The sequence below is a fragment of the Macaca nemestrina genome, chromosome 20 (assembly GCF_043159975.1).
Source record: "Macaca nemestrina isolate mMacNem1 chromosome 20, mMacNem.hap1, whole genome shotgun sequence".
In the NCBI taxonomy this organism is placed as follows: Eukaryota; Metazoa; Chordata; class Mammalia; order Primates; family Cercopithecidae; genus Macaca; species Macaca nemestrina.
The window spans coordinates 20,229,517-20,247,820 of NC_092144.1; the positions used below are offsets into that span (position 1 = coordinate 20,229,517).

The window sequence follows — 18,304 nt, forward strand, 5'->3', positions numbered from 1 at the left end:
TTTTTTTTAATGTGCAGAAATTTTCAAGTATAGTGTAGTTACATTTTTCTGTTTTTTTCTTTGTAATTCATGCATTTAATATCGTATCTAAGAAAATGGTGCCAAGACCCATATCATCTCATTTTTTTAAGAGATTTGTTATTTTTTCATGTCTAAGTTTTTTTGGTTTTGTTTTTGGTTTTGAGATGGAGTTTCATTCTTGTTGCCCAGGCTGGAATGCAATGGCACGATCTCGGCTCATGGCAACTTCAGTCTTCCAGGTTCAAGCAATTCTCCTCCCTCAGCCTCCCAAGTAGCTGGGATTACAGGCAAGCACAACCACGCCCAACTAATTTTGTATTTTTAGTAGAGACTAAAAATACATGTTGGTCTCTGTGTTGGTCAGGCTGGTCTGGAACTTCTGACTTCGGGTAATCCACCCACCTTGGCCTCCCAAAGTGCTGGGATTACAGGCATGAGCCACCACGCCTGGCCGCATGTCTATGTATTTTTTTTGTAAACTTTTTGTATATAGTTTTAAAAAATGATGTAACTTTATTTCATCAGTGTTGATGTTGTTTTTAACATTTTTTGAGAAGATTATCTTTTCTCTATTGTGCGTTCATGGCAACTTTGCGAAAGATCATCTAATCATATACAGAAGGCTTCATTTCTGGGCTCTCTGTTCTTTCATCTTTTTATTTTTGTGTAAATATCACACTGTTTTTGTTATTGCAGCTTTTAATGTGTTTTGAAATCAGAAAGTATAATGTCTCTTTGTTCTTTTTTATGAGTGTTTTACGAGTTATAGTTTATAATCAAATTATAAAATATGAAGCAGGCCGGGTGCGCTGGCTTACACCTGTAATCCCAACACTTTGGGAGGCTGAGGCAGGCAGATTGCCTGAGCTCAGGAGCTCACAACCAGCCTGGGCAACAAAGTGAAACCCCGTCTCTACTAAAATACGAAAAATTAGTAGGGTGTGGTGGCGCGTGCCTGTAGTCCCACCTACTCAGAGGCTGAGGCAGAAGAATTGCTTGAACCCGGGATGCGGAGGTTGCAGTGAGCTGAGATTGCTCCACTGCACTCCAGCCTGGGTGACAGAGTAAGACTCCATCTCAAAAAAAAAAAAAAAAAGTTAATGTTTTTGCAATAAAACTGCACTATTGTAATTTGTTTTGTTTTGTTTTGTTTTGTTTTTGTTTTTGTTTTTTTAAGACGGAGTCTGGCTCTGTTGCCCAGGCTGGAGTGCAGTGGCCGGATCTCAGCTCACTGCAAGCTCTGCCTCCTGGGCTTACGCCATTCTCCTGCTTCAGCCTCCCGAGTAGCTGGGACTACAGGCGCCCGCCACGTCGCCTGGCTAGTTTTTTGTGTTTGTTTTTCTTTTAGTAGACACGGGGTTTCAACATGTTAGCCAGGATGGTCTCAATCTCCTGACCTCGTGATCCACCCATCTCGGCCTCCCAAAGTGCTGGGATTACAGGCTTTTTTGTTTGTTTGTTTGAGATGGAGTTTCGCTCTTTCACCCAGGCTAGAGTGGGGTGGCTGAATCTCAGCTTACTGTATCCTCCGCCTTTTGGTTTCAAGCGATTCTCCTCCCTCAATCTCACATTGCATTAAATCCGTAGATTACATTGAGCATTATGGACATCTTCAAAATATTTCAAATTTTGAACAAGAGCATGCTGAAGGGTGTGTTGTTTAATTTCTATGTATTCATACTTTTTTTTTCTATTTTGTACTGCTGAGACCAGCTCGACTGGGGAGACCCCAACCCAGAGGCGCTAGAGGAATTAAAGACACACACACAGAAATATAGAGGTGTGAAGTGGGAAATCAAGGGTCTCATAGCCTTCAGTCTCACCTGAACAGAGATTTACCCACGTATTTATTAACAGCAAGCCAGTCATTAGCTTTGTTTCTATAGATATTAGATTAAGTAAAAGTATCCCTTATAGGAAATGAAGGGATGGGCTGAAATAAAGGGATGAGTTGGGCTAGTTATCTGCAGCAGGAGCATGTCCTTAAGGCACAGATTGCTCATGCTATTGTTTGTGGTTTAATAATGCCTTTAACCGGTTTTCTGCCCTGGGCAGGCCAGGTGTGCCTTGCCCTCATTCTGGTAAACCCACAACCTTAGCGTGGGCATTATGGCCATCATGAACACGTCACAGTGCTGCAGAGATTTTGTTTATGGCCAGTTTTGGGGCCAGTTTATGGCCAGATTTTGGGGGGCCTGTTCCCAACATGTCCCCCTTCTTTGATTTGCAAATCGATAAAGGCAAAGGCAGCTTTGTCGCAGTGAGCTACTTCTTGCAGGAGTCAAGATCCATAACTACAGACTATCAACACAGATTAAAAGCACAATCATTGAACTCACAGAGCTTCTGAGTGTTTTTGTCCATTTTAATGGGTTACTAGGTGCTAATCTGTCTGCAGCTCCTTTAAGCCCTGTAGTTCTTGGCAGTAAGGTCCAGGTGTGCCTGGGATGCTTTAAATATTTGTTCTTTTAATTTTGCAATATTCAAAGATAAGTCTGTAGAGTGTCTTTCTGGATGCTTTTTTATTCTTTCCCAAACTTTGATCTTATTAAGAACTATTAATAGTTTCCACAAATCCTTGTGTTTAGCTCCTACAGTGGGCCATATAATTTGAGGTTGAGATGCCACTATACCGCCATGGTTCCAGATAATAGGAACTCTCGCTGAACTTCTTATCATTTCTACCATCTGACTGTTTTGTTCAGATCAGCTGAACATAGTGTGGCCATGGCACACAGACTGAGAGGTGCAATTTAAGCTAAACATCCCCTTAGGGGACCAGTTAATAATGATTCCATAGGAATCGTTGTGCAGCACCTCTGCCCATTCTGCAATGCAGTCTTTCTAAAGTATGTTCATTTTTTCTGGTCAGGTTCTATTTTGTTTACAAATAGGTTTTTGAGGGCAGTATTCCTCAATTATAGGAGCAGATTTATTATGGTAAATACTGAGATCAGAAAGCATGTGTAACTGCGTCATAGAGTGATTACATCCAGGCATTATTACCAGCCAAGATAGATAAATGTGCCCAATAAGTATAATTGTTCTCTGTGTCAGCCGTTATTGAAGGAATACTCACAGCAATGGTGATAACCGCTATCATAGCTACCACTAAATTACTCATTGTGACTGGTTGTCCCACTTTACTCAGGTTTTCTTCTGCCATCTGTGACAGCTTCTTGATCTGTCCCAAGGTGGGTGGCTGTGTTCAATGGGTGTTGCTTGTGACAGTAGGGGTCTTCCTCAGCATCAGTCTCGACATGGCTGGAACCGGGGGGTCCTCAGGATCCTCCCAGAATCTTTTCCTCAGCATCTGGCTCATGATAAAAGTTTCAGGTGTCTTGATGGTATCCAAATCGGCTATTGATTTTGGCCTGGAGGAACAAAAGCATAACCTCTACCCCAAGTTATTATTTTACCTATTTCCCAACTTTTCGTTATCAGCTATCTCCATCAAATCAGTTCTGCTTCTGTCTTTGCAGCTGGTTTCTGTAGATGCTGTTCAGCTGCTGATAACATCTGGCCTTTGGGCAGGCTCAAAAAATTTAAACTTACTAATGCTAGATTCAGTTGCATCTGTGGGGTTTCCTATTCTCTATTTTGCCCCCTCTGCTTCTGCAACTGCTGTGTTAGGGAGAGATTCATTCTTTCCAATATGGCTTGTCCTTGAGAATTGTATGGGATACCAGTAATGTGTTTAATATTCCACATAGAGAAAAATGTAGCTGTAGCTTGGCTAGTGTAGCCTGGGGCATTATCCGTTTTAATAGAAGCTGGAATGCCCATCACCACAAAGCACTGCAAAAGGTGATGTTTAACACAGGCAGAAGACTCTTCTGATTGGCATGTAGGCCAGACAAAATGACAAAAGGTGTCCACACATACATGTACATAAGCTAGTCTCCCAAATGAGGGAACATGTGTGACATCTATTTGCCAAAGAGAGTTAGGTTCCAATCATCGAGGATTAACTCCTCCTGTAAAAGATGAGGAATGTACCATTTGGCAAGTTGGGCATTGCTGGATAATAACTTTAGCTTCTTTCCAGGTAATGCTGTATCTGCGTTTGAGACCAGAGGCATTAACATGGGTTAAATTGTGAAAATGTCTAGCATTAGATACTGCATTAGCAACTAGGCAATCAGCCATTTGATTCCCTTCAGTCAAAGGTCCTGGAAGAGGTGTATGAGCCCTAATGTTAGTGATGTAAAAAGGGTGCATTCTACTCCTAACTGCTGTTTGCAGTTGGGTAAATAAAGTCATCAGTTGTTCATCAGTATGAAATCGTAACTGAGCATTTTCAATTAACTGTGTGGAATGAACCACGTATGAAGAATCAGAAATCACATTAATAGGCATATCAAAAGCAATCAATACCTCAGTTACCGCTACAAGCTCTGCTTTTTGAGCTGAAGTATAGGGCATCTGGAAAACTTTACTTTTTGAGCCAGAATAAGAAGCTTTACCATTACTAGACCCATCTGTTAAAACATTCTCAATACCTTCAATTGGTTTACATTTAGTTATTTTAGGGATAATCCAGTTAATTTCAAAAACTGAAACAATTTTGTTTTAGGAAAATGATTATCAACAATACCCACAAAGTCAGCTTAATGGGTTTGCCAAGTAAGACTGTTTATAAAAGCTTGCTGTATTTGTGCCTTCATGGGAGGGATAATAACTTTTCCAGGATCATATCCATGTAATTTAGCAATCCAGGTTCTCCCAATCTCTATCATAGTAGTGATTTGATCTAAATAAGGAGTTACAGTCCATGAATTAGTATGTGGAAGAAAAAGCCACTCTACTAAGTCCTGTTCTTGGATAATAACACCAGTAGGTGAATGCTGAGTTGAAAAAATTAGCAAATCTAGAGTCTTCTCCAGATCTATTGTATTTTTTTGAGCTTTATGAACTTGCTTCTCAATTAGTTGTAACTCTCCCTCAGCCTGACCTTTGTTAATTGTCGAGGGCTAGTGAGACTAGGCTTTCCTCTAAGGATAGAAAACAGATTACTCATGGCATAGGTAGGAATGCCTAGAGCAGGTCATATCCAATTAATGTCCCCTAGTAATTTTTTTGAAAGTCATTTAATGTTTTCAATTGATCCCTACGTATGGTTAGTTTCTGTGGCACAATGGTAGTGTCATTTACTGAGGTCCCCAAGTAGGAGTAGGGGGTAGTAGTATGAATTTTGTCAGGAGCTATAATTAAATCAGCACAAGAAATCAAATTTTGCAAGTGATTGTAACATTGGAGTAATATTTCTCAAGTAGGGGCAGCACAAAGTATATCATCCATATAATGAATACTGTAACACTGAAAATTTTTTATGAGTAGGTTCAATTACTTGCCCTACATATGTCTGGCAAATTGTTGGACTGTTTAACATCACCTTGTGGCAACACCTTCTAGTGAAAACGCTTAGCAGGCTGCAGGTTGTTTACTGCAGGAATTGTAAATGCAAACCGTTCACAGTCTTGCTCAGCTAAAGGGATAGTAAAGAAGCAGTCTTTTAAATCTATGACTATTAAAGGCCAAATTTTGGAATTACAGCAAGAGAAGGCAATCCTGGCTGTAATGCTCCCATAGGTTATATAACTGAATTGATGGCTCTTAACTCAGTTGACATTCTCCATTTACCTGATTTTTTCTTAATTATGAAAACTGGAGAATTCCAAGGGGAAAATGTTGGAGCTATGTGCCCATTTTCTAATTGTTCGGTAACTAATTTCTCTAAAGCCTCCAGTTTCTGTTTACTTAGCGGCCATTGTTCTATCCAAATTGGCTTATCTGGTAAACATTTTAAAGGTATAGGTTCTGGAGGCTTAACAATGGCTACCATCAAAAATGATATCCTAATCTTTGGTGGGAACTTTGTCTTTCTGCTTGAAGTGGTTTTTTCAAACCTTGCAAAATTTTTTTCTAGGCCCATACCAGGGACATACCCCATTTCATGCATTGTATGTTGACTTTGAGGGCTATATAATTGTTCCAGAATTAGAACTTGTGCTCCCCATTGTTGTAATAAATCTCTTCCCCATAAATTGAAATGTCCCTTCCTGTATCTACCAAACCTTTGCATTTCTTTCCCTGAATAGTTATTTCACAGGTAGGATGTTTATCAGTAATTTGATTTACCCAATAAGCTGCTTTGCCTTGTTTATTTGTGCTTCCAAATCCTCCTGTTCATTTAATTTTACTTTTTCCCATTTTCACATACGGCACAATCAGGAGCAGTGTTATGCGCTCTCCTGGCTGTGCTTTCTGGGGGACAGAAGTAGATATAACAATTTGAATTTCCCCGTTGTAATCTGAATCAATGACTCCTGTATGTATTTGTACCCCTTTTAAACCTGTATATATTTGTACCCCTTTTAAACTAGACCTTCCTAGAAGTAATGCTATTGTCCGCGCTGGCAAAGGTCCACAGACTGCTGCTGTTGGGAGCTTTTGCAGGGGTTCCCCAGGCAGAAGGCTCACAGCTTTTGTGCAGCATAAATCTACTGCAGCAATACCAGCTGTGGCGGGGGACAGACAATGTACAGGGATGAGGGAATGGCCCGAGTTGGAAATGCCCCAATTTTTAACGGGGCCTGTGATGGGCCCCTCATGGCATTTCCCAAAATCTGGTTCCCATCTTTATCAAACTTAGAGTGACAGTGATTAACCCAATGTTTTCCTTTTTTAGATTTTGGACATATTTCAGGATCAGCAGTTTTCTTTTTTCCCCTATCTGGCGGCCTGACTCGCTGATTTTTTCTACATTCTTTTTTAGTATGACCATGCTTCCCACAGTTAAAACAAGCTCCAGGAAATGGAGTATTTCCTTTATCCACTCTCAGCCCTGCCACTGTGTGTGCTAGCAGAGTGGCCTTATGCAGATTACTTCTGATACCATCACAGGCCTTGATACAATCAACTAAATGTGCTTTCCCTCTGATAGGTCGCACAGCAGCCTGACAATCGGGATTAGCATTGTTGAAAAGTCATATCTGCAACACTATATCCTGAGCAGCCAAATCTGCAATCACCTTTTTAAGAGACTCCTGTAACTAAGCTATAAAATCCATGTATGTTTCTTTTGGTCCCTGTTTAACAGCACTAAAGGAAGGGTATTTTTCTCCACATGAAGTGATTTTTTTCCTAAGCTCTAATACACACTCCTCTAAGCTGTTCTGTGGTGCCATCCTGCATGACCACTTGTGCATCTAAACCAACCCAGCCATCAAACCCCAAAAGTTGGTCTGCAGTTATATTAACTTGAGGTTGGGCCTGGGCATTGCGAGCAGCCTGAATGGAAGCTTCATCTGCCCACCAAGTTTTAAATTGTAAGAACTGAGCAGGAGTTAGAAAATCTCGAGTAAGAGTATCCCAGTTAGTAGGAATCATCCGACTGGAAACAGCAATATTCTTTAACGGTCCCATTACAAAAGGAGAACCTGGTCCATACTGATTAATAGCTTGTTTAAACTCCTTAGAGTATTTTAAAAGGAAAAGGCTCAAATGTAGCTATATTTCCCTGTTGACCTGAGGGGTATATTCTAACAAGGAACTGCCAAGCCTCTCTATCACCCTCTCGTCTAGCTTGCTGAATTCCTGCCTAAAGAGAATTAAGAGTGGTGGCTCAAGGCACTGCTCGAACAGTTACTGCGGCAACTAGTTTTTGCCCAGTGTCCTCCAGAAAAGAAAGATCTGGAGGGTCAGGCCACTCTTTTTCTTCAAAATAATAATGAGGGGGTGCAGAAGGGTAGGGATGAACCTCGCCCTCCTGTGCCACTTTAGCTGGCAAATAAACCTGGTCTATAACCTCTTCTGTTACTTCGTTATACTCTCCTTCCTCCTCATTATCAGTGTGGAAAAGTTAGAAGGAGGAAGGAACCAGGGCCCACACTTGTCCCATTGTTACCCTGATGCTTCCAAGCTCCCCTTCTTACTCACCATGGGAATTGTTTTAAGAGTACTTGGGTGTCATCCAGCTTAGTTCCACATTCTCCAGTCGTTGCTCCAGTGACCCTTCAACCTGGATTCGAGCCCCCATGATGGACACAACTTACTGAGACTACCTCTGTTGGGGAGACCCTAACCCAGTAGCGCTAGAGGAATTAAAGACACACGGAAATATAGAGGTGTGAAGTGGAAATCACAGGCCTCAGCCTTCAGAGCTGAGAGTCCCAAACAGAGATTTACCTACATATTTATTAAAAGCAAGCCAGTCATTAGAATTGTTTCTATAGATATTAGATTAACTGAAAGTATCCTTTATGGGAAATGAAGGGATGGGCTGAAATAAAGGGATGGGTTAGGCTAGTTATCTGCAGCAGGAGCATGTCCTTAAGGCACAGATCGCTCATGCTATTGTTTCTGGTTTAAGAATGCCTTTAAGCGGTTTTCCACCCTGGGTGGGCCAGGTGTTCCTTGCCCGCATTCTGGTAAACCCACAACCTCCCAACTTGGGTGTTATGGCCATCATGAATATGTCACAGTGCTGCAGAGATTTTGTTTATGGCCAGTTTGGGGGCCAGTTTATGGCCAGATTTTGGGGGGCCTGTTCCCAACATGTAAGTTTAGTGTTTTGCTGAGTTCTCTGAGTAGCCTGTCAAATTATTGAACTTGAGGAGGAAGATGTGGAAGACCTTGGCTTGTTAGCAGTAGTTCAGAAATAAAGATGGTTATCCAGAGCCATGTGACTGGCATCTGCAGTTGGGACAGTGTTGTGGGACTGAGTCCTGAACTTGTGGATTCTGTGTTGACTCTGGGTGGTGTCAGAATTGAGTTGTTGGACAGCCAGTTGGTGTTGGATAATTGATTGGTGTTCAGCAAACTACAACTTTTTTTGTCAGACGAGAGCTACCACAGGGGCCTTGTGTTTGGGTTCTCTAGAGGGACAAAACTAATAGGATGGATATATATTTACAAAGGGGAGTTCATTTAGTATTAACTCACATGATCACAAGGTCCCACTATAGGCCGTCTGCAAGCTGAGGAGCAGAAAGAGCCAGTCTGAGTCCCAAAACTGAATAACTTGGGGTGCAATGTTTGAGGGAAGGAAGCATCCAGCCCAGGAGAAAGATGAAGGCTGGGAAGCTAGGCCAATGTAACCTTTTCATGTTTTCCTGCCTGCTTTTATATCCTGGTCGTGCTGGCAGCTGATTAGATGGTGCCCACCCAGATTAAGGGTGGGTCTGCCTTTCCCAACCCACTGACTCAAATGTTAATCTCCTTTGGCAACACCCTCAAAGACACATCCAGGATCAATACTTTTCATCCTTCAATCAAGTTGACATTCAGTATTAACTATCACAGGCCTGGGCTGGAGGGAGACTTCAGGTGTCTGAGGGAAGTGAAGCTTTTGTTCTGCACACAGGCTGTCACACTGTACATTGTCCTGTTATTCTTGGTCTCCTAGGGAGAGAGGGAAAAGAGAGTAAAAATATTCTGAGAACTTATTGCCTCTCCCCACTTTGGTGCCCACATGATTGTGACCCACTCTTGACCATACCCACTAAAAATTGACATGGCCACTCCTCTCCCAGGGCAAGGTTTTACCCTCCGGAATTGTGCCCACAACAGCTTTGCCCCTAGGGTTTATGGCCAAGAATATACACAGGTGCCTAGAAGACTTCTGGCTTATCTCAACCCCAGACACTGAATGTGTAGCAGGAACTTGTCTCCTTTACCAACACAGGCTTCTGTACTACGTGATCATAATCTCTTCTGCCTGTACAGACACAAAGTTTTCTGAAACAAAGAGACTTACTAATGTTTATTGTTCTATTTGATTCTTGTATCTTTGTCCCACATTTTCTCTTTGTGTCTTTATTTTTATTTTGATATGCTTTTACTTCTTTCTTATTTTGCTTTGTGTATCTATATAGATGTATTTTTTGTGCTAAGAAATTTGTTTTTGTGTATGTGCATATCTTTCCCAGAAAATAATGTATTTTAATACGATTTTATGTTGTTTTGTTGAGTCTTGTTATTTTCATTGGAAGCAACTGCTTTCAGCACCTTTTATATGTAAGACAGTGCCAATATACTTCTTTAGAATTTGGTTAGTTTTGAAGTTTTTTTTCTTTTTATTTTGCAGGACAGACTTGGTGATGGTATTATAAATACTTGATAGTTAATTTTTTTCAGAACTTTGACTATTTCACACAGTCTCCTGGCCTGCAAAATTTTTGTTGAGAATCCACTGGCTATCTCATAAGAGTATTGTTGCAAATAACACTTTTTTTTTTTTTTGAGACGAAGTTTCACTCTTGTTGCCCAGGCTAAGTGCAATGGTGCAATCTCAGCTCACTGCAACCCCTGCCTCCTTGGTTCAGGCAATTCTCCAGCCTCAGCCTCCCGCATAGCTGCGATTACAGGCAGGCATCATCACACCCAGCTAAGTTTGTGTTTTTTTGTTTTTTTGTTTTTTTTTGAGACGGAGTCTCGCTCTGTACCCCAGGCTGGAGTGCAGTGGCCTGATCTCAGCTCACTGCAAGCTCCGCCTCCCGGGTTCACGCCATTCTCCTGCCTCAGCCTCCCGAGTAGCTGGGACTACAGGCGCCCGCCACCTCGCCTGGCTAGTTTTTTGTAGTTTTAGTAGAGACAGGGTTTCATTGTGTTCACCAGGATGGTCTCGATCTCCTGACCTCGTGATCCACCCGTCTCGGCCTCCCAAAGTGCTGGGATTACAGGCTTGAGCCACCGCGCCCGGCCAGTTTGTGTTTTTAGTACAGACGGGTTCCCCCATGTTGGTCAGGCTGGTCTTGAACTCCCAAACTCAGGTGATCGGCATACCTCCGCCTCCCAAAGTGCTGGTATTACAGGCATGAGCCTCTGCACCCAGCCAACACATCACTTTTATCTTGTAGCTCCCAAGATTCCCTTTTCTGTGACTTTTACAATTGTACTTACATATGTGTTTGATATAAATATCTTTGCTTGTGTCCCAGTTTGTTTGTTGAGCTTTTTTATTTTTACATCATTTTTGAAGATTTTTCAGTTTTTTTATATTTTTTACCTCCATAATTTGTTTTTCTAGTATTTTAAATATTTTTTTCTTATTTCCAGTTTTCTGATTTTCTGTAGTTCTCTGTGCTCATATTTCACTCATTGAGTATTACTCAGTTTATTTCATTTTTTATTGTTTCTTCCTCAAAATTTTATTTATTTATTTTTTGATACAGAGTTTTGCTCTTCTTGTCCAGGCTAGGGTGCAATGGCATGATCTCCACCCACCACAACTTCTACCTCCCAGGTTCAAGCAATTCTCCTGCCTCAGACTCTCGAGTAGATGGGATTTCTGGTGCCTGCCACCATGCCAGACTAATTTTGTATTTTTAGTAGAGACAGGGTTTCTCCATGTTGGTCAGGCTGGTGTCAAACTCTTGACTTCAGGTGATCCGCCCACCTCAGCCTCCTAAAGTGCTGGGATTACAGGTGTGAGCTACTGCACCTGGCCACATTGTAATCTTTTATCAAAATTTGAACATTAAAAAGTTACCTGTCACAATCTCTGTAATATGGCTTTCTCCTGGCATACTTTGAACAATTGTCTGAGTTAGAGATTCTGAGTATCTCTCACGATCATGTTCTTTCAGTCTGTCTTGTCTGAAATTTTGTGTTTATTTTTTAGTTAAAGGAAATTATTCGTCTTTTTTTTTTTTTTTTTTGAAATGGAGTTTCAGTCTGTCACCAGGCAGGAGTGCAGTGGTGTGATCTCGGTTCACTGCAACCTCTGCCTCCCAGATTCAAGTGATTCTTCTGCCACAGCCTCCTGAATAGCTAGGACTACAGATAAGTGCCACCATGCCCAGCTAATTTTTGTATTTTTAGTAGAGATGGGGTTTCACCATGTCGGCCAGCATAGTCTCAATCTCTTGACCTCGTGATCCACCTGCCTAGGCCTCCCAAAGTGCTGGGATTATGTGCGTGAGCCACCGCGCCTGACCCCTAGTCATCTTTTTTCTTAATACTCAGTAATCACTTGCTACACCTGTTTTCTTTCTGTGGTACTGCATTGTCTCTACTGCTGTAACATTTACCTTTGGTCTCAGCATACTCAAACTGTCATTCCAAAGTAAAGCACCATTTCTTTTTGCACTATGTATCATAGGAGACAGAAACCAGTGTCTGGAAAAGCCCAGACAAGGAAGTAATAAAGAAGTTTGAGCCAGCATTTTACTTGTCTTTTTTAAAAAAAATCAAAAGTTGGCAATTTACCTCTTTTTTCTTTTTTTCTTTTCTTTTCTTTTCTTTTTTTTTTTTTTTTGGAGATTTATTCTCGCTTTGTTCCCCAGGCTGGAGTGCAATGGTGCGATCTTGGTTCACTGGTACCTTAGCCTCCCAGGTAGCTGAGATTACAGGTTGAGCCACTGCATCTGGCTGGCAATTTACTTCTAAAGGCATTATGTTATATTGGGGACCTGGAATAGCCATGTTGGGTGAATGTAACAAACTTTAGCTCTTCCCTTCTGTGTCACTTTGTGCTCACCTGGGGTGCTTCAAACACTTAACTCATTTATAATTTTTTCTCAGATGTATTCTGGTTAGTATGTTTTTGTTACATACATATGTCTATAAAGAATTAGAGCCTTTGGTATTTTGCTATGCTATCTTGTTTATGTAGTTTGTATAATATTATAGGTTAGATTTGTAATCTATGTTTATCTGAGTCTAGTAAGTGGAGTAATTTGATATTTTTATTTCTTTCAGTTGTATGTTCTCATTTTGCTGAAGACCTTTGCCCAGGGCCAGGCATTAAAGATTCTTTTCAAAAAGTGATACTGAGAGAATATGTAAAATGTGGACACAAGGATTTACAGTTAAGAAAAGGCTGTAAAAGTGTGAATGAGTGTAATGTGCACAAAGAAGGTTATAATGAACTAAACCTGTGTTTGACAACTACCCAGAGAAAAATACTTCAATGTGATAAATATGTGAAAGTCTTCCACAAATTTTTAAATTCAAATAGACATAACACAAAACATACTAGAAAGAAACCTTTCAAATGTAAAAAATGTGGCAAATCATTTTGCCTGCTTTTACACCTACGTCAGCATAAAAGAATTCATATTAGAGAGAATTCTTACCAATGTGAAGAATGTGGCAAAGCATTTATCTGGTTCTCAACCCTTACTAGACACAGGCGGGTTCATACTGGAAAGAAATCCTACAAATACGAAGAATGTGGCAAAGCTTTTAACCAGGACTCAAACCTTTCTACACATAAGAGAATTCATACTGGACAGAAATCCTACAAATGTGAAGAATGTGGCACAGCTTTCTACCAATTCTCACACCTTACTAGGCATAAGTTAATTCATACTGGAGAGAAACCCTACAAATGTGAAGAATGTGGCAAAGCTTTTAACCGATCTTCAACCCTTACTAGACATAAGATAATTCATACTGGAGAAAAACCCTATAAATGTGAAGAATGTGGCAAAGCCTTTAGTGTTTTGTCAGCCCTTACTAAACATAAGATAATTCACACTGAAGAGAAACCCCACAGATGTGAAGAATATGGCAAAGCTTATAAGGAGTCCTCACACCTTACTACACATAAAAGAATTAATACTGGAGAGAAACCATACAAATGTGAAGAATGTGGCAAAACCTTTAGTATATTCTCAATCCTTACTGAACATAAGATAATTCATACAGAAGAGAAACCCTACAAATGTGAAGAATGTGGCAAAGCTTTTAAACGATCTTCAACCCTTACTAACCATAAGATAATTCATACTGAAGAGAAACCCTACAAATGTGAAGAATGTGGTAAAGCTTTTAAACAATCTTCAACCCTTACTATACATAAAATAATTCATACTGGAGAAAAACCCTACAAATGTGAAGAATGTGGCAAAGCTTTTAAGCGATCTTCAACCCTTACTATACATAAAATAATTCATACTGGAGAAAAACCCTACAAATGTGAAGAATGTGGCAAAGCTTTTAATCGGTCCTCACACCTTACTACACATAAGAGAATTCATACTGGACAGAAACCCTACAAATGTAAAGAATGTGGCAAATCCTTTAGTGAATTCTCAACACTTACTAAACATAAGATAATTCATACTGAAGAGAAACCCTACAAATGTGAAGAATGTGGCAAAGCTTTTAACCGATCTTCAATCCTTAGTATACATAAGAAAACTCATACTGGAGAAAAACCCTACAAATGTGAAGAATGTGGCAAAGCTTTTAAGCAGTCCTCACACCTCGCTGGGCATAAGCATGTTCATGGTGGACAGAAACCCTACAAATGTGAATTATGTGGCAAAGCCTTTAGTATATTCTCAACCCTTACTAAACATAAGATAATTCATACTGAAGAGAAACCCTACAAATGTGAAGAATGTGGCAAAACTTTCTACCGATTCTCAAACCTTAATACGCATAAGATAATTCATACTGGAAAGAAACCCTGCAAATGTGAAGAATGTGGCAAAGCTTTCAACCATTCCTCAAACCTTACTAAACATAAGCTAATTCATACTGGAGACAAACCCTACAAATGTGAACAATGTGGCAAAGCTTTTAGGCGGTCTTCACATCTTAGTAGACATAAGATAATTCATATTGGAATTCATACTGAAGAGATTCTACAAATGTGAAGAATGTGGCAAAAGCCTCTTCCCTTACTAAAGAATGTGGCAAAGCTTTTAATCAGAACTTCACCCTTACTACACATAAGATAATTCATGCTGGAGAGAAACCCTACAAATGTGAAGAATGTGGCAAAGATTTCTATTGATTCTTATACCTTACTAAATATAATTCATATTGGAGAGAAATTCTACAGATGTGAAGAATGTGGCAAAGGCTTTAATTAGTTCTCATCCCTTACTAAACATAAGAGAACTCATACCATAGAGAAATCCTACAAATGTGAAGAATGTGACAAAGCTTTTAACCACTTCTCAACCCCGCCTACGTATAAGATAATTCATGCTGGAAGGAAACCCTACAAATATGAAGAATGCTCAAAGCTTTTTACTGATTCTTATACCTTACTAAACATAAAATAATTCATAAAGGAGAAATTATACAAATGTGAAGAATGTGGCAAAGCTTTTAACAAATCCTCGTCCATTACTAAACATAAGATAATTCATACTGGAGAGAAAACCTACAAACGTGAGGAATGTGGCAAAGCCTTTAGCTTGTCCAACTTACTGCACATAAGATAGTTTATACTTGAGAGAAGCCCTACAAATGTGAAAAATGTGGCAAACCTTTTAACCAATCCTCAATGCTTGTTACACGTTAGATAATTCATGCTGGAGAAAAACCGTGCAAATGTGGAAAATGTGGCAAAGCTTTTAACCAGTTTTCAAACCTTACTAAACATAAGATAACTAATACTGGAGAAAAATCTTAGAAATGTGAAGAATGTGGTAAAGCCTTTATCCAGTCCTCAACTCCTACTAAACATAATTAATGATGGAGAGAAACTGTACAACTGTGAAGAATGTGGCAAAGCTTTTAACAAGTCCTCAAACCTTATTGAACAAAATAATTCATACAGGAGAGAAACCCTACAAAAGTGAAGAATGAGACAAAGCCTTTAACCAGTCGTCAAGTTTTACTAAACATCAGAAAATTCATACTGGAGAGAAACCCTATGATTGTGAAAAATATGGCAAAGGTTTTAACTAGTTCTCAGTTCTTAACACACATGAGATAATTCATACTGGAGAGAAACTCTACAAACAAGAAAGATGTGGCAATGCTTCTGACAACACCTCAAACTTTTCTAACCATAAAAGAAATCATATTAATGAGAAATCCTAGAAATGTGGAGAATGTAACAAAGTATTTAAATGGTTGTCACACTTGATTATAGGTAATATACTGGAAAAAATTCCTACAAGTGAGAACAATGTGGCAAAATTTTTAACTAATACATCTTATTGCACAGAAAATCATTTATATTTGAGAAAAATTGTACAAATATAGACTGTGAAAAAGACATCAGTATCTGCTCACATCTTAACACCAGAGAGTTCAGGCTTAATAAAAGCATGATAAGTGCAATTACTGTCAAAAGATCTTTCAGAAAATACTATCCTTTAAAGTGAAGGAGAATATATTAAAGATGGACATTACAAACATAAAGAAGGTTGTAGTACTTTTACTTGTATCGGATCTTATTGTCCACATTTTGTACTAGAGAAAAACTCTGAAGGGGTTGCTCAAACTTTATTCAACATCAGGGAATTTATATTGGAGAATTGTCTTGCAAATGTAATAAATTTGGGGAAAGACTTTTTGAAAAACTACAGCTTAGAAAACACCAGAGTTCATACTAAAATATATTTTCAAAGATGTAGTAAAAATAAAAAAAATTCAATCCAAATTTAAGTCTATGTAAATACCAGAATTTATAGTAGAAATATATGAGGAACTGACACTTTGAATATTCTAAATCAGAGTTCTGAGTATATAAAATAATCTAAAACTAAAGTCGGTAGAAAAATTATTTGTATATAGTGTTAGGAGTAAAAGATTTGCAGAGTAATAACTATTCAGATCATGCATTCTTGAAAAAATTACAGATTTTTTGAAAAGCAAATGATGTAACTCAACTCTTTATTTTCTGCTGTTTCTTCATTCTTATTGACTTGTGAAAACATGTCATCATTTGTTGCTGCATCAGAGGTATGAGAGATTCTTTTTCATTAGGTGGGCATTATTTATTATCTTTTTTATGGATGAGTAAGTATTAAAATGTAAGATGTATGATGAAAATCTAAGTGGAGAGGTTCTTTGTGGTTAACTTATACTATTGAGTGATGCACGAGTAAGGCGTTAAGAGTAATATTTTGCATTATGAGAAAACTAGTAGTATATTCGTATGTTGTACTAATTGTGCTTTTATGTAATAAAATGCAGTACATTTTGAAATTTTTAAATTATGTGTAAATGTAACTGTTTCAACATTTTTAACATGGTAAATATTGTGCATTCAATGAAGTGTTATTATGCCAAAAAGGTTAACCTTTTCCACCTTACCAAAAGGCATAGGTAAAAGATGGTAGTAGTATACTATTTGGTAATATAATGGACTAACATCTGTAGTCATCTCTTTTGCCAGTGGCTTCAAACTGCAAATAAGTTAAAGAATATTGTTCTTATAGGTTAAATTTTTATTCTTATTTTAATCATTTAAATTTATTTTTCTTAATTTTTGTGGGTACATGAGTGTATATACTTATGCCATATATGGCATATTTTGATACACAAATACAATATATAATAATCACATTGGGATACATGTGGTATCTATCACCTCTAGCACTTATTCCTTTGTATTACAAACAACCCAATTCTACACTTATTTTAAAAATGTACAATTATGGCCAGGTGCAGTGGCTCACGCCTGTAATCCCAGCACTTTGGGAGGCCGAGATGGGTGGATCACTGGGTCAGGAGTTCGAGACCAGCCTGACCAACATAGTGAAACCCTGTCTCTGCTAAAAGTACAAACAATTAGCTGGGCGTGGTGGCAGGCACCTGTAATCCCAGCTACTTAGGAGGCTGAGGCAGGAGAATCACTGGAACCTGAAAGGTGGAGGTTGCAGTGAGCTGAGATCGTGCCACTGTACTCCAGCCTAGGTGACAATGTGAGGCTCTGTCTCAAGAAAAAAAAAAAAAAATATATATATATATATATTAAAATACATATAAATATATATATATAAATTGTTATTGCCTACTGGGTTATTTTTATGGTTAAAATAAAAATTATTTTAAAATGTGCAATTATGGTTGGGTGCAGTGGCTCACGCCTGTAATCCCAGAACTTTTGGGAGGCCCAGGCGAATGAATCACCTGAGCTTAGGAGTTCGAGATGGCCAGGAACCTGGGAGGTGGAGGTTGCAGTGATCTGAGATCATGCCACTGCACTCCAGCCCTGGCGACACTACAAGACTTCATTTCAAGAAAAAAAAAAAAAATGAACAGTTAAATTATAATTGACTACCAGGTTATTTTTATGGTTATAATAGAAATCATATGCAAGTATAAATAAAATACATTTCTGAGTCCTGAGTAGATATCTTAAAATTTTATACATATATATATATTTGAACATGTGTCCTGTCTGCCTGCAAACACACACAAACTTTAGTTTGGGTTAAATATACATTACTCTAAAAGATAAACTTTAGGTGTAAGGAAGTTATAAAGTAAGTGAGTGTGTGTGAGTAGAAGTTTGTACTTATTTTCAGAAGAAGTATTGGGGAAAAAATTATTTTAACAAAGTGACTAGTATAAAACCAAA

General features: G+C 38.9%; 1 protein-coding gene across 7 annotated transcripts in view; it reads left to right on the forward strand.

Moving 5' to 3' along the window:
- The window catches only part of LOC105489698 (zinc finger protein 493), a 52,705-nt gene extending 34,633 nt beyond the window's left edge, over window positions 1-18,072 (forward strand). For 5 of the 7 annotated variants that reach the window (XM_011754694.3, XM_011754699.3, XM_011754698.3 and 2 more), the window contains one exon: window positions 12,727-14,997. In XM_011754694.3, coding sequence (XP_011752996.2) covers window positions 12,727-14,633 — 1,907 coding nt within the window. In that variant the 3' untranslated portion in view covers window positions 14,634-14,997. Of the gene's footprint in view, window positions 1-12,726; window positions 14,998-17,380 lie in introns of those variants that run through there. The other 2 variants (XM_071086629.1, XR_011617517.1) reach the window with 2 other exon arrangements.
- Window positions 18,073-18,304: the final 232 nt, after the last annotated feature.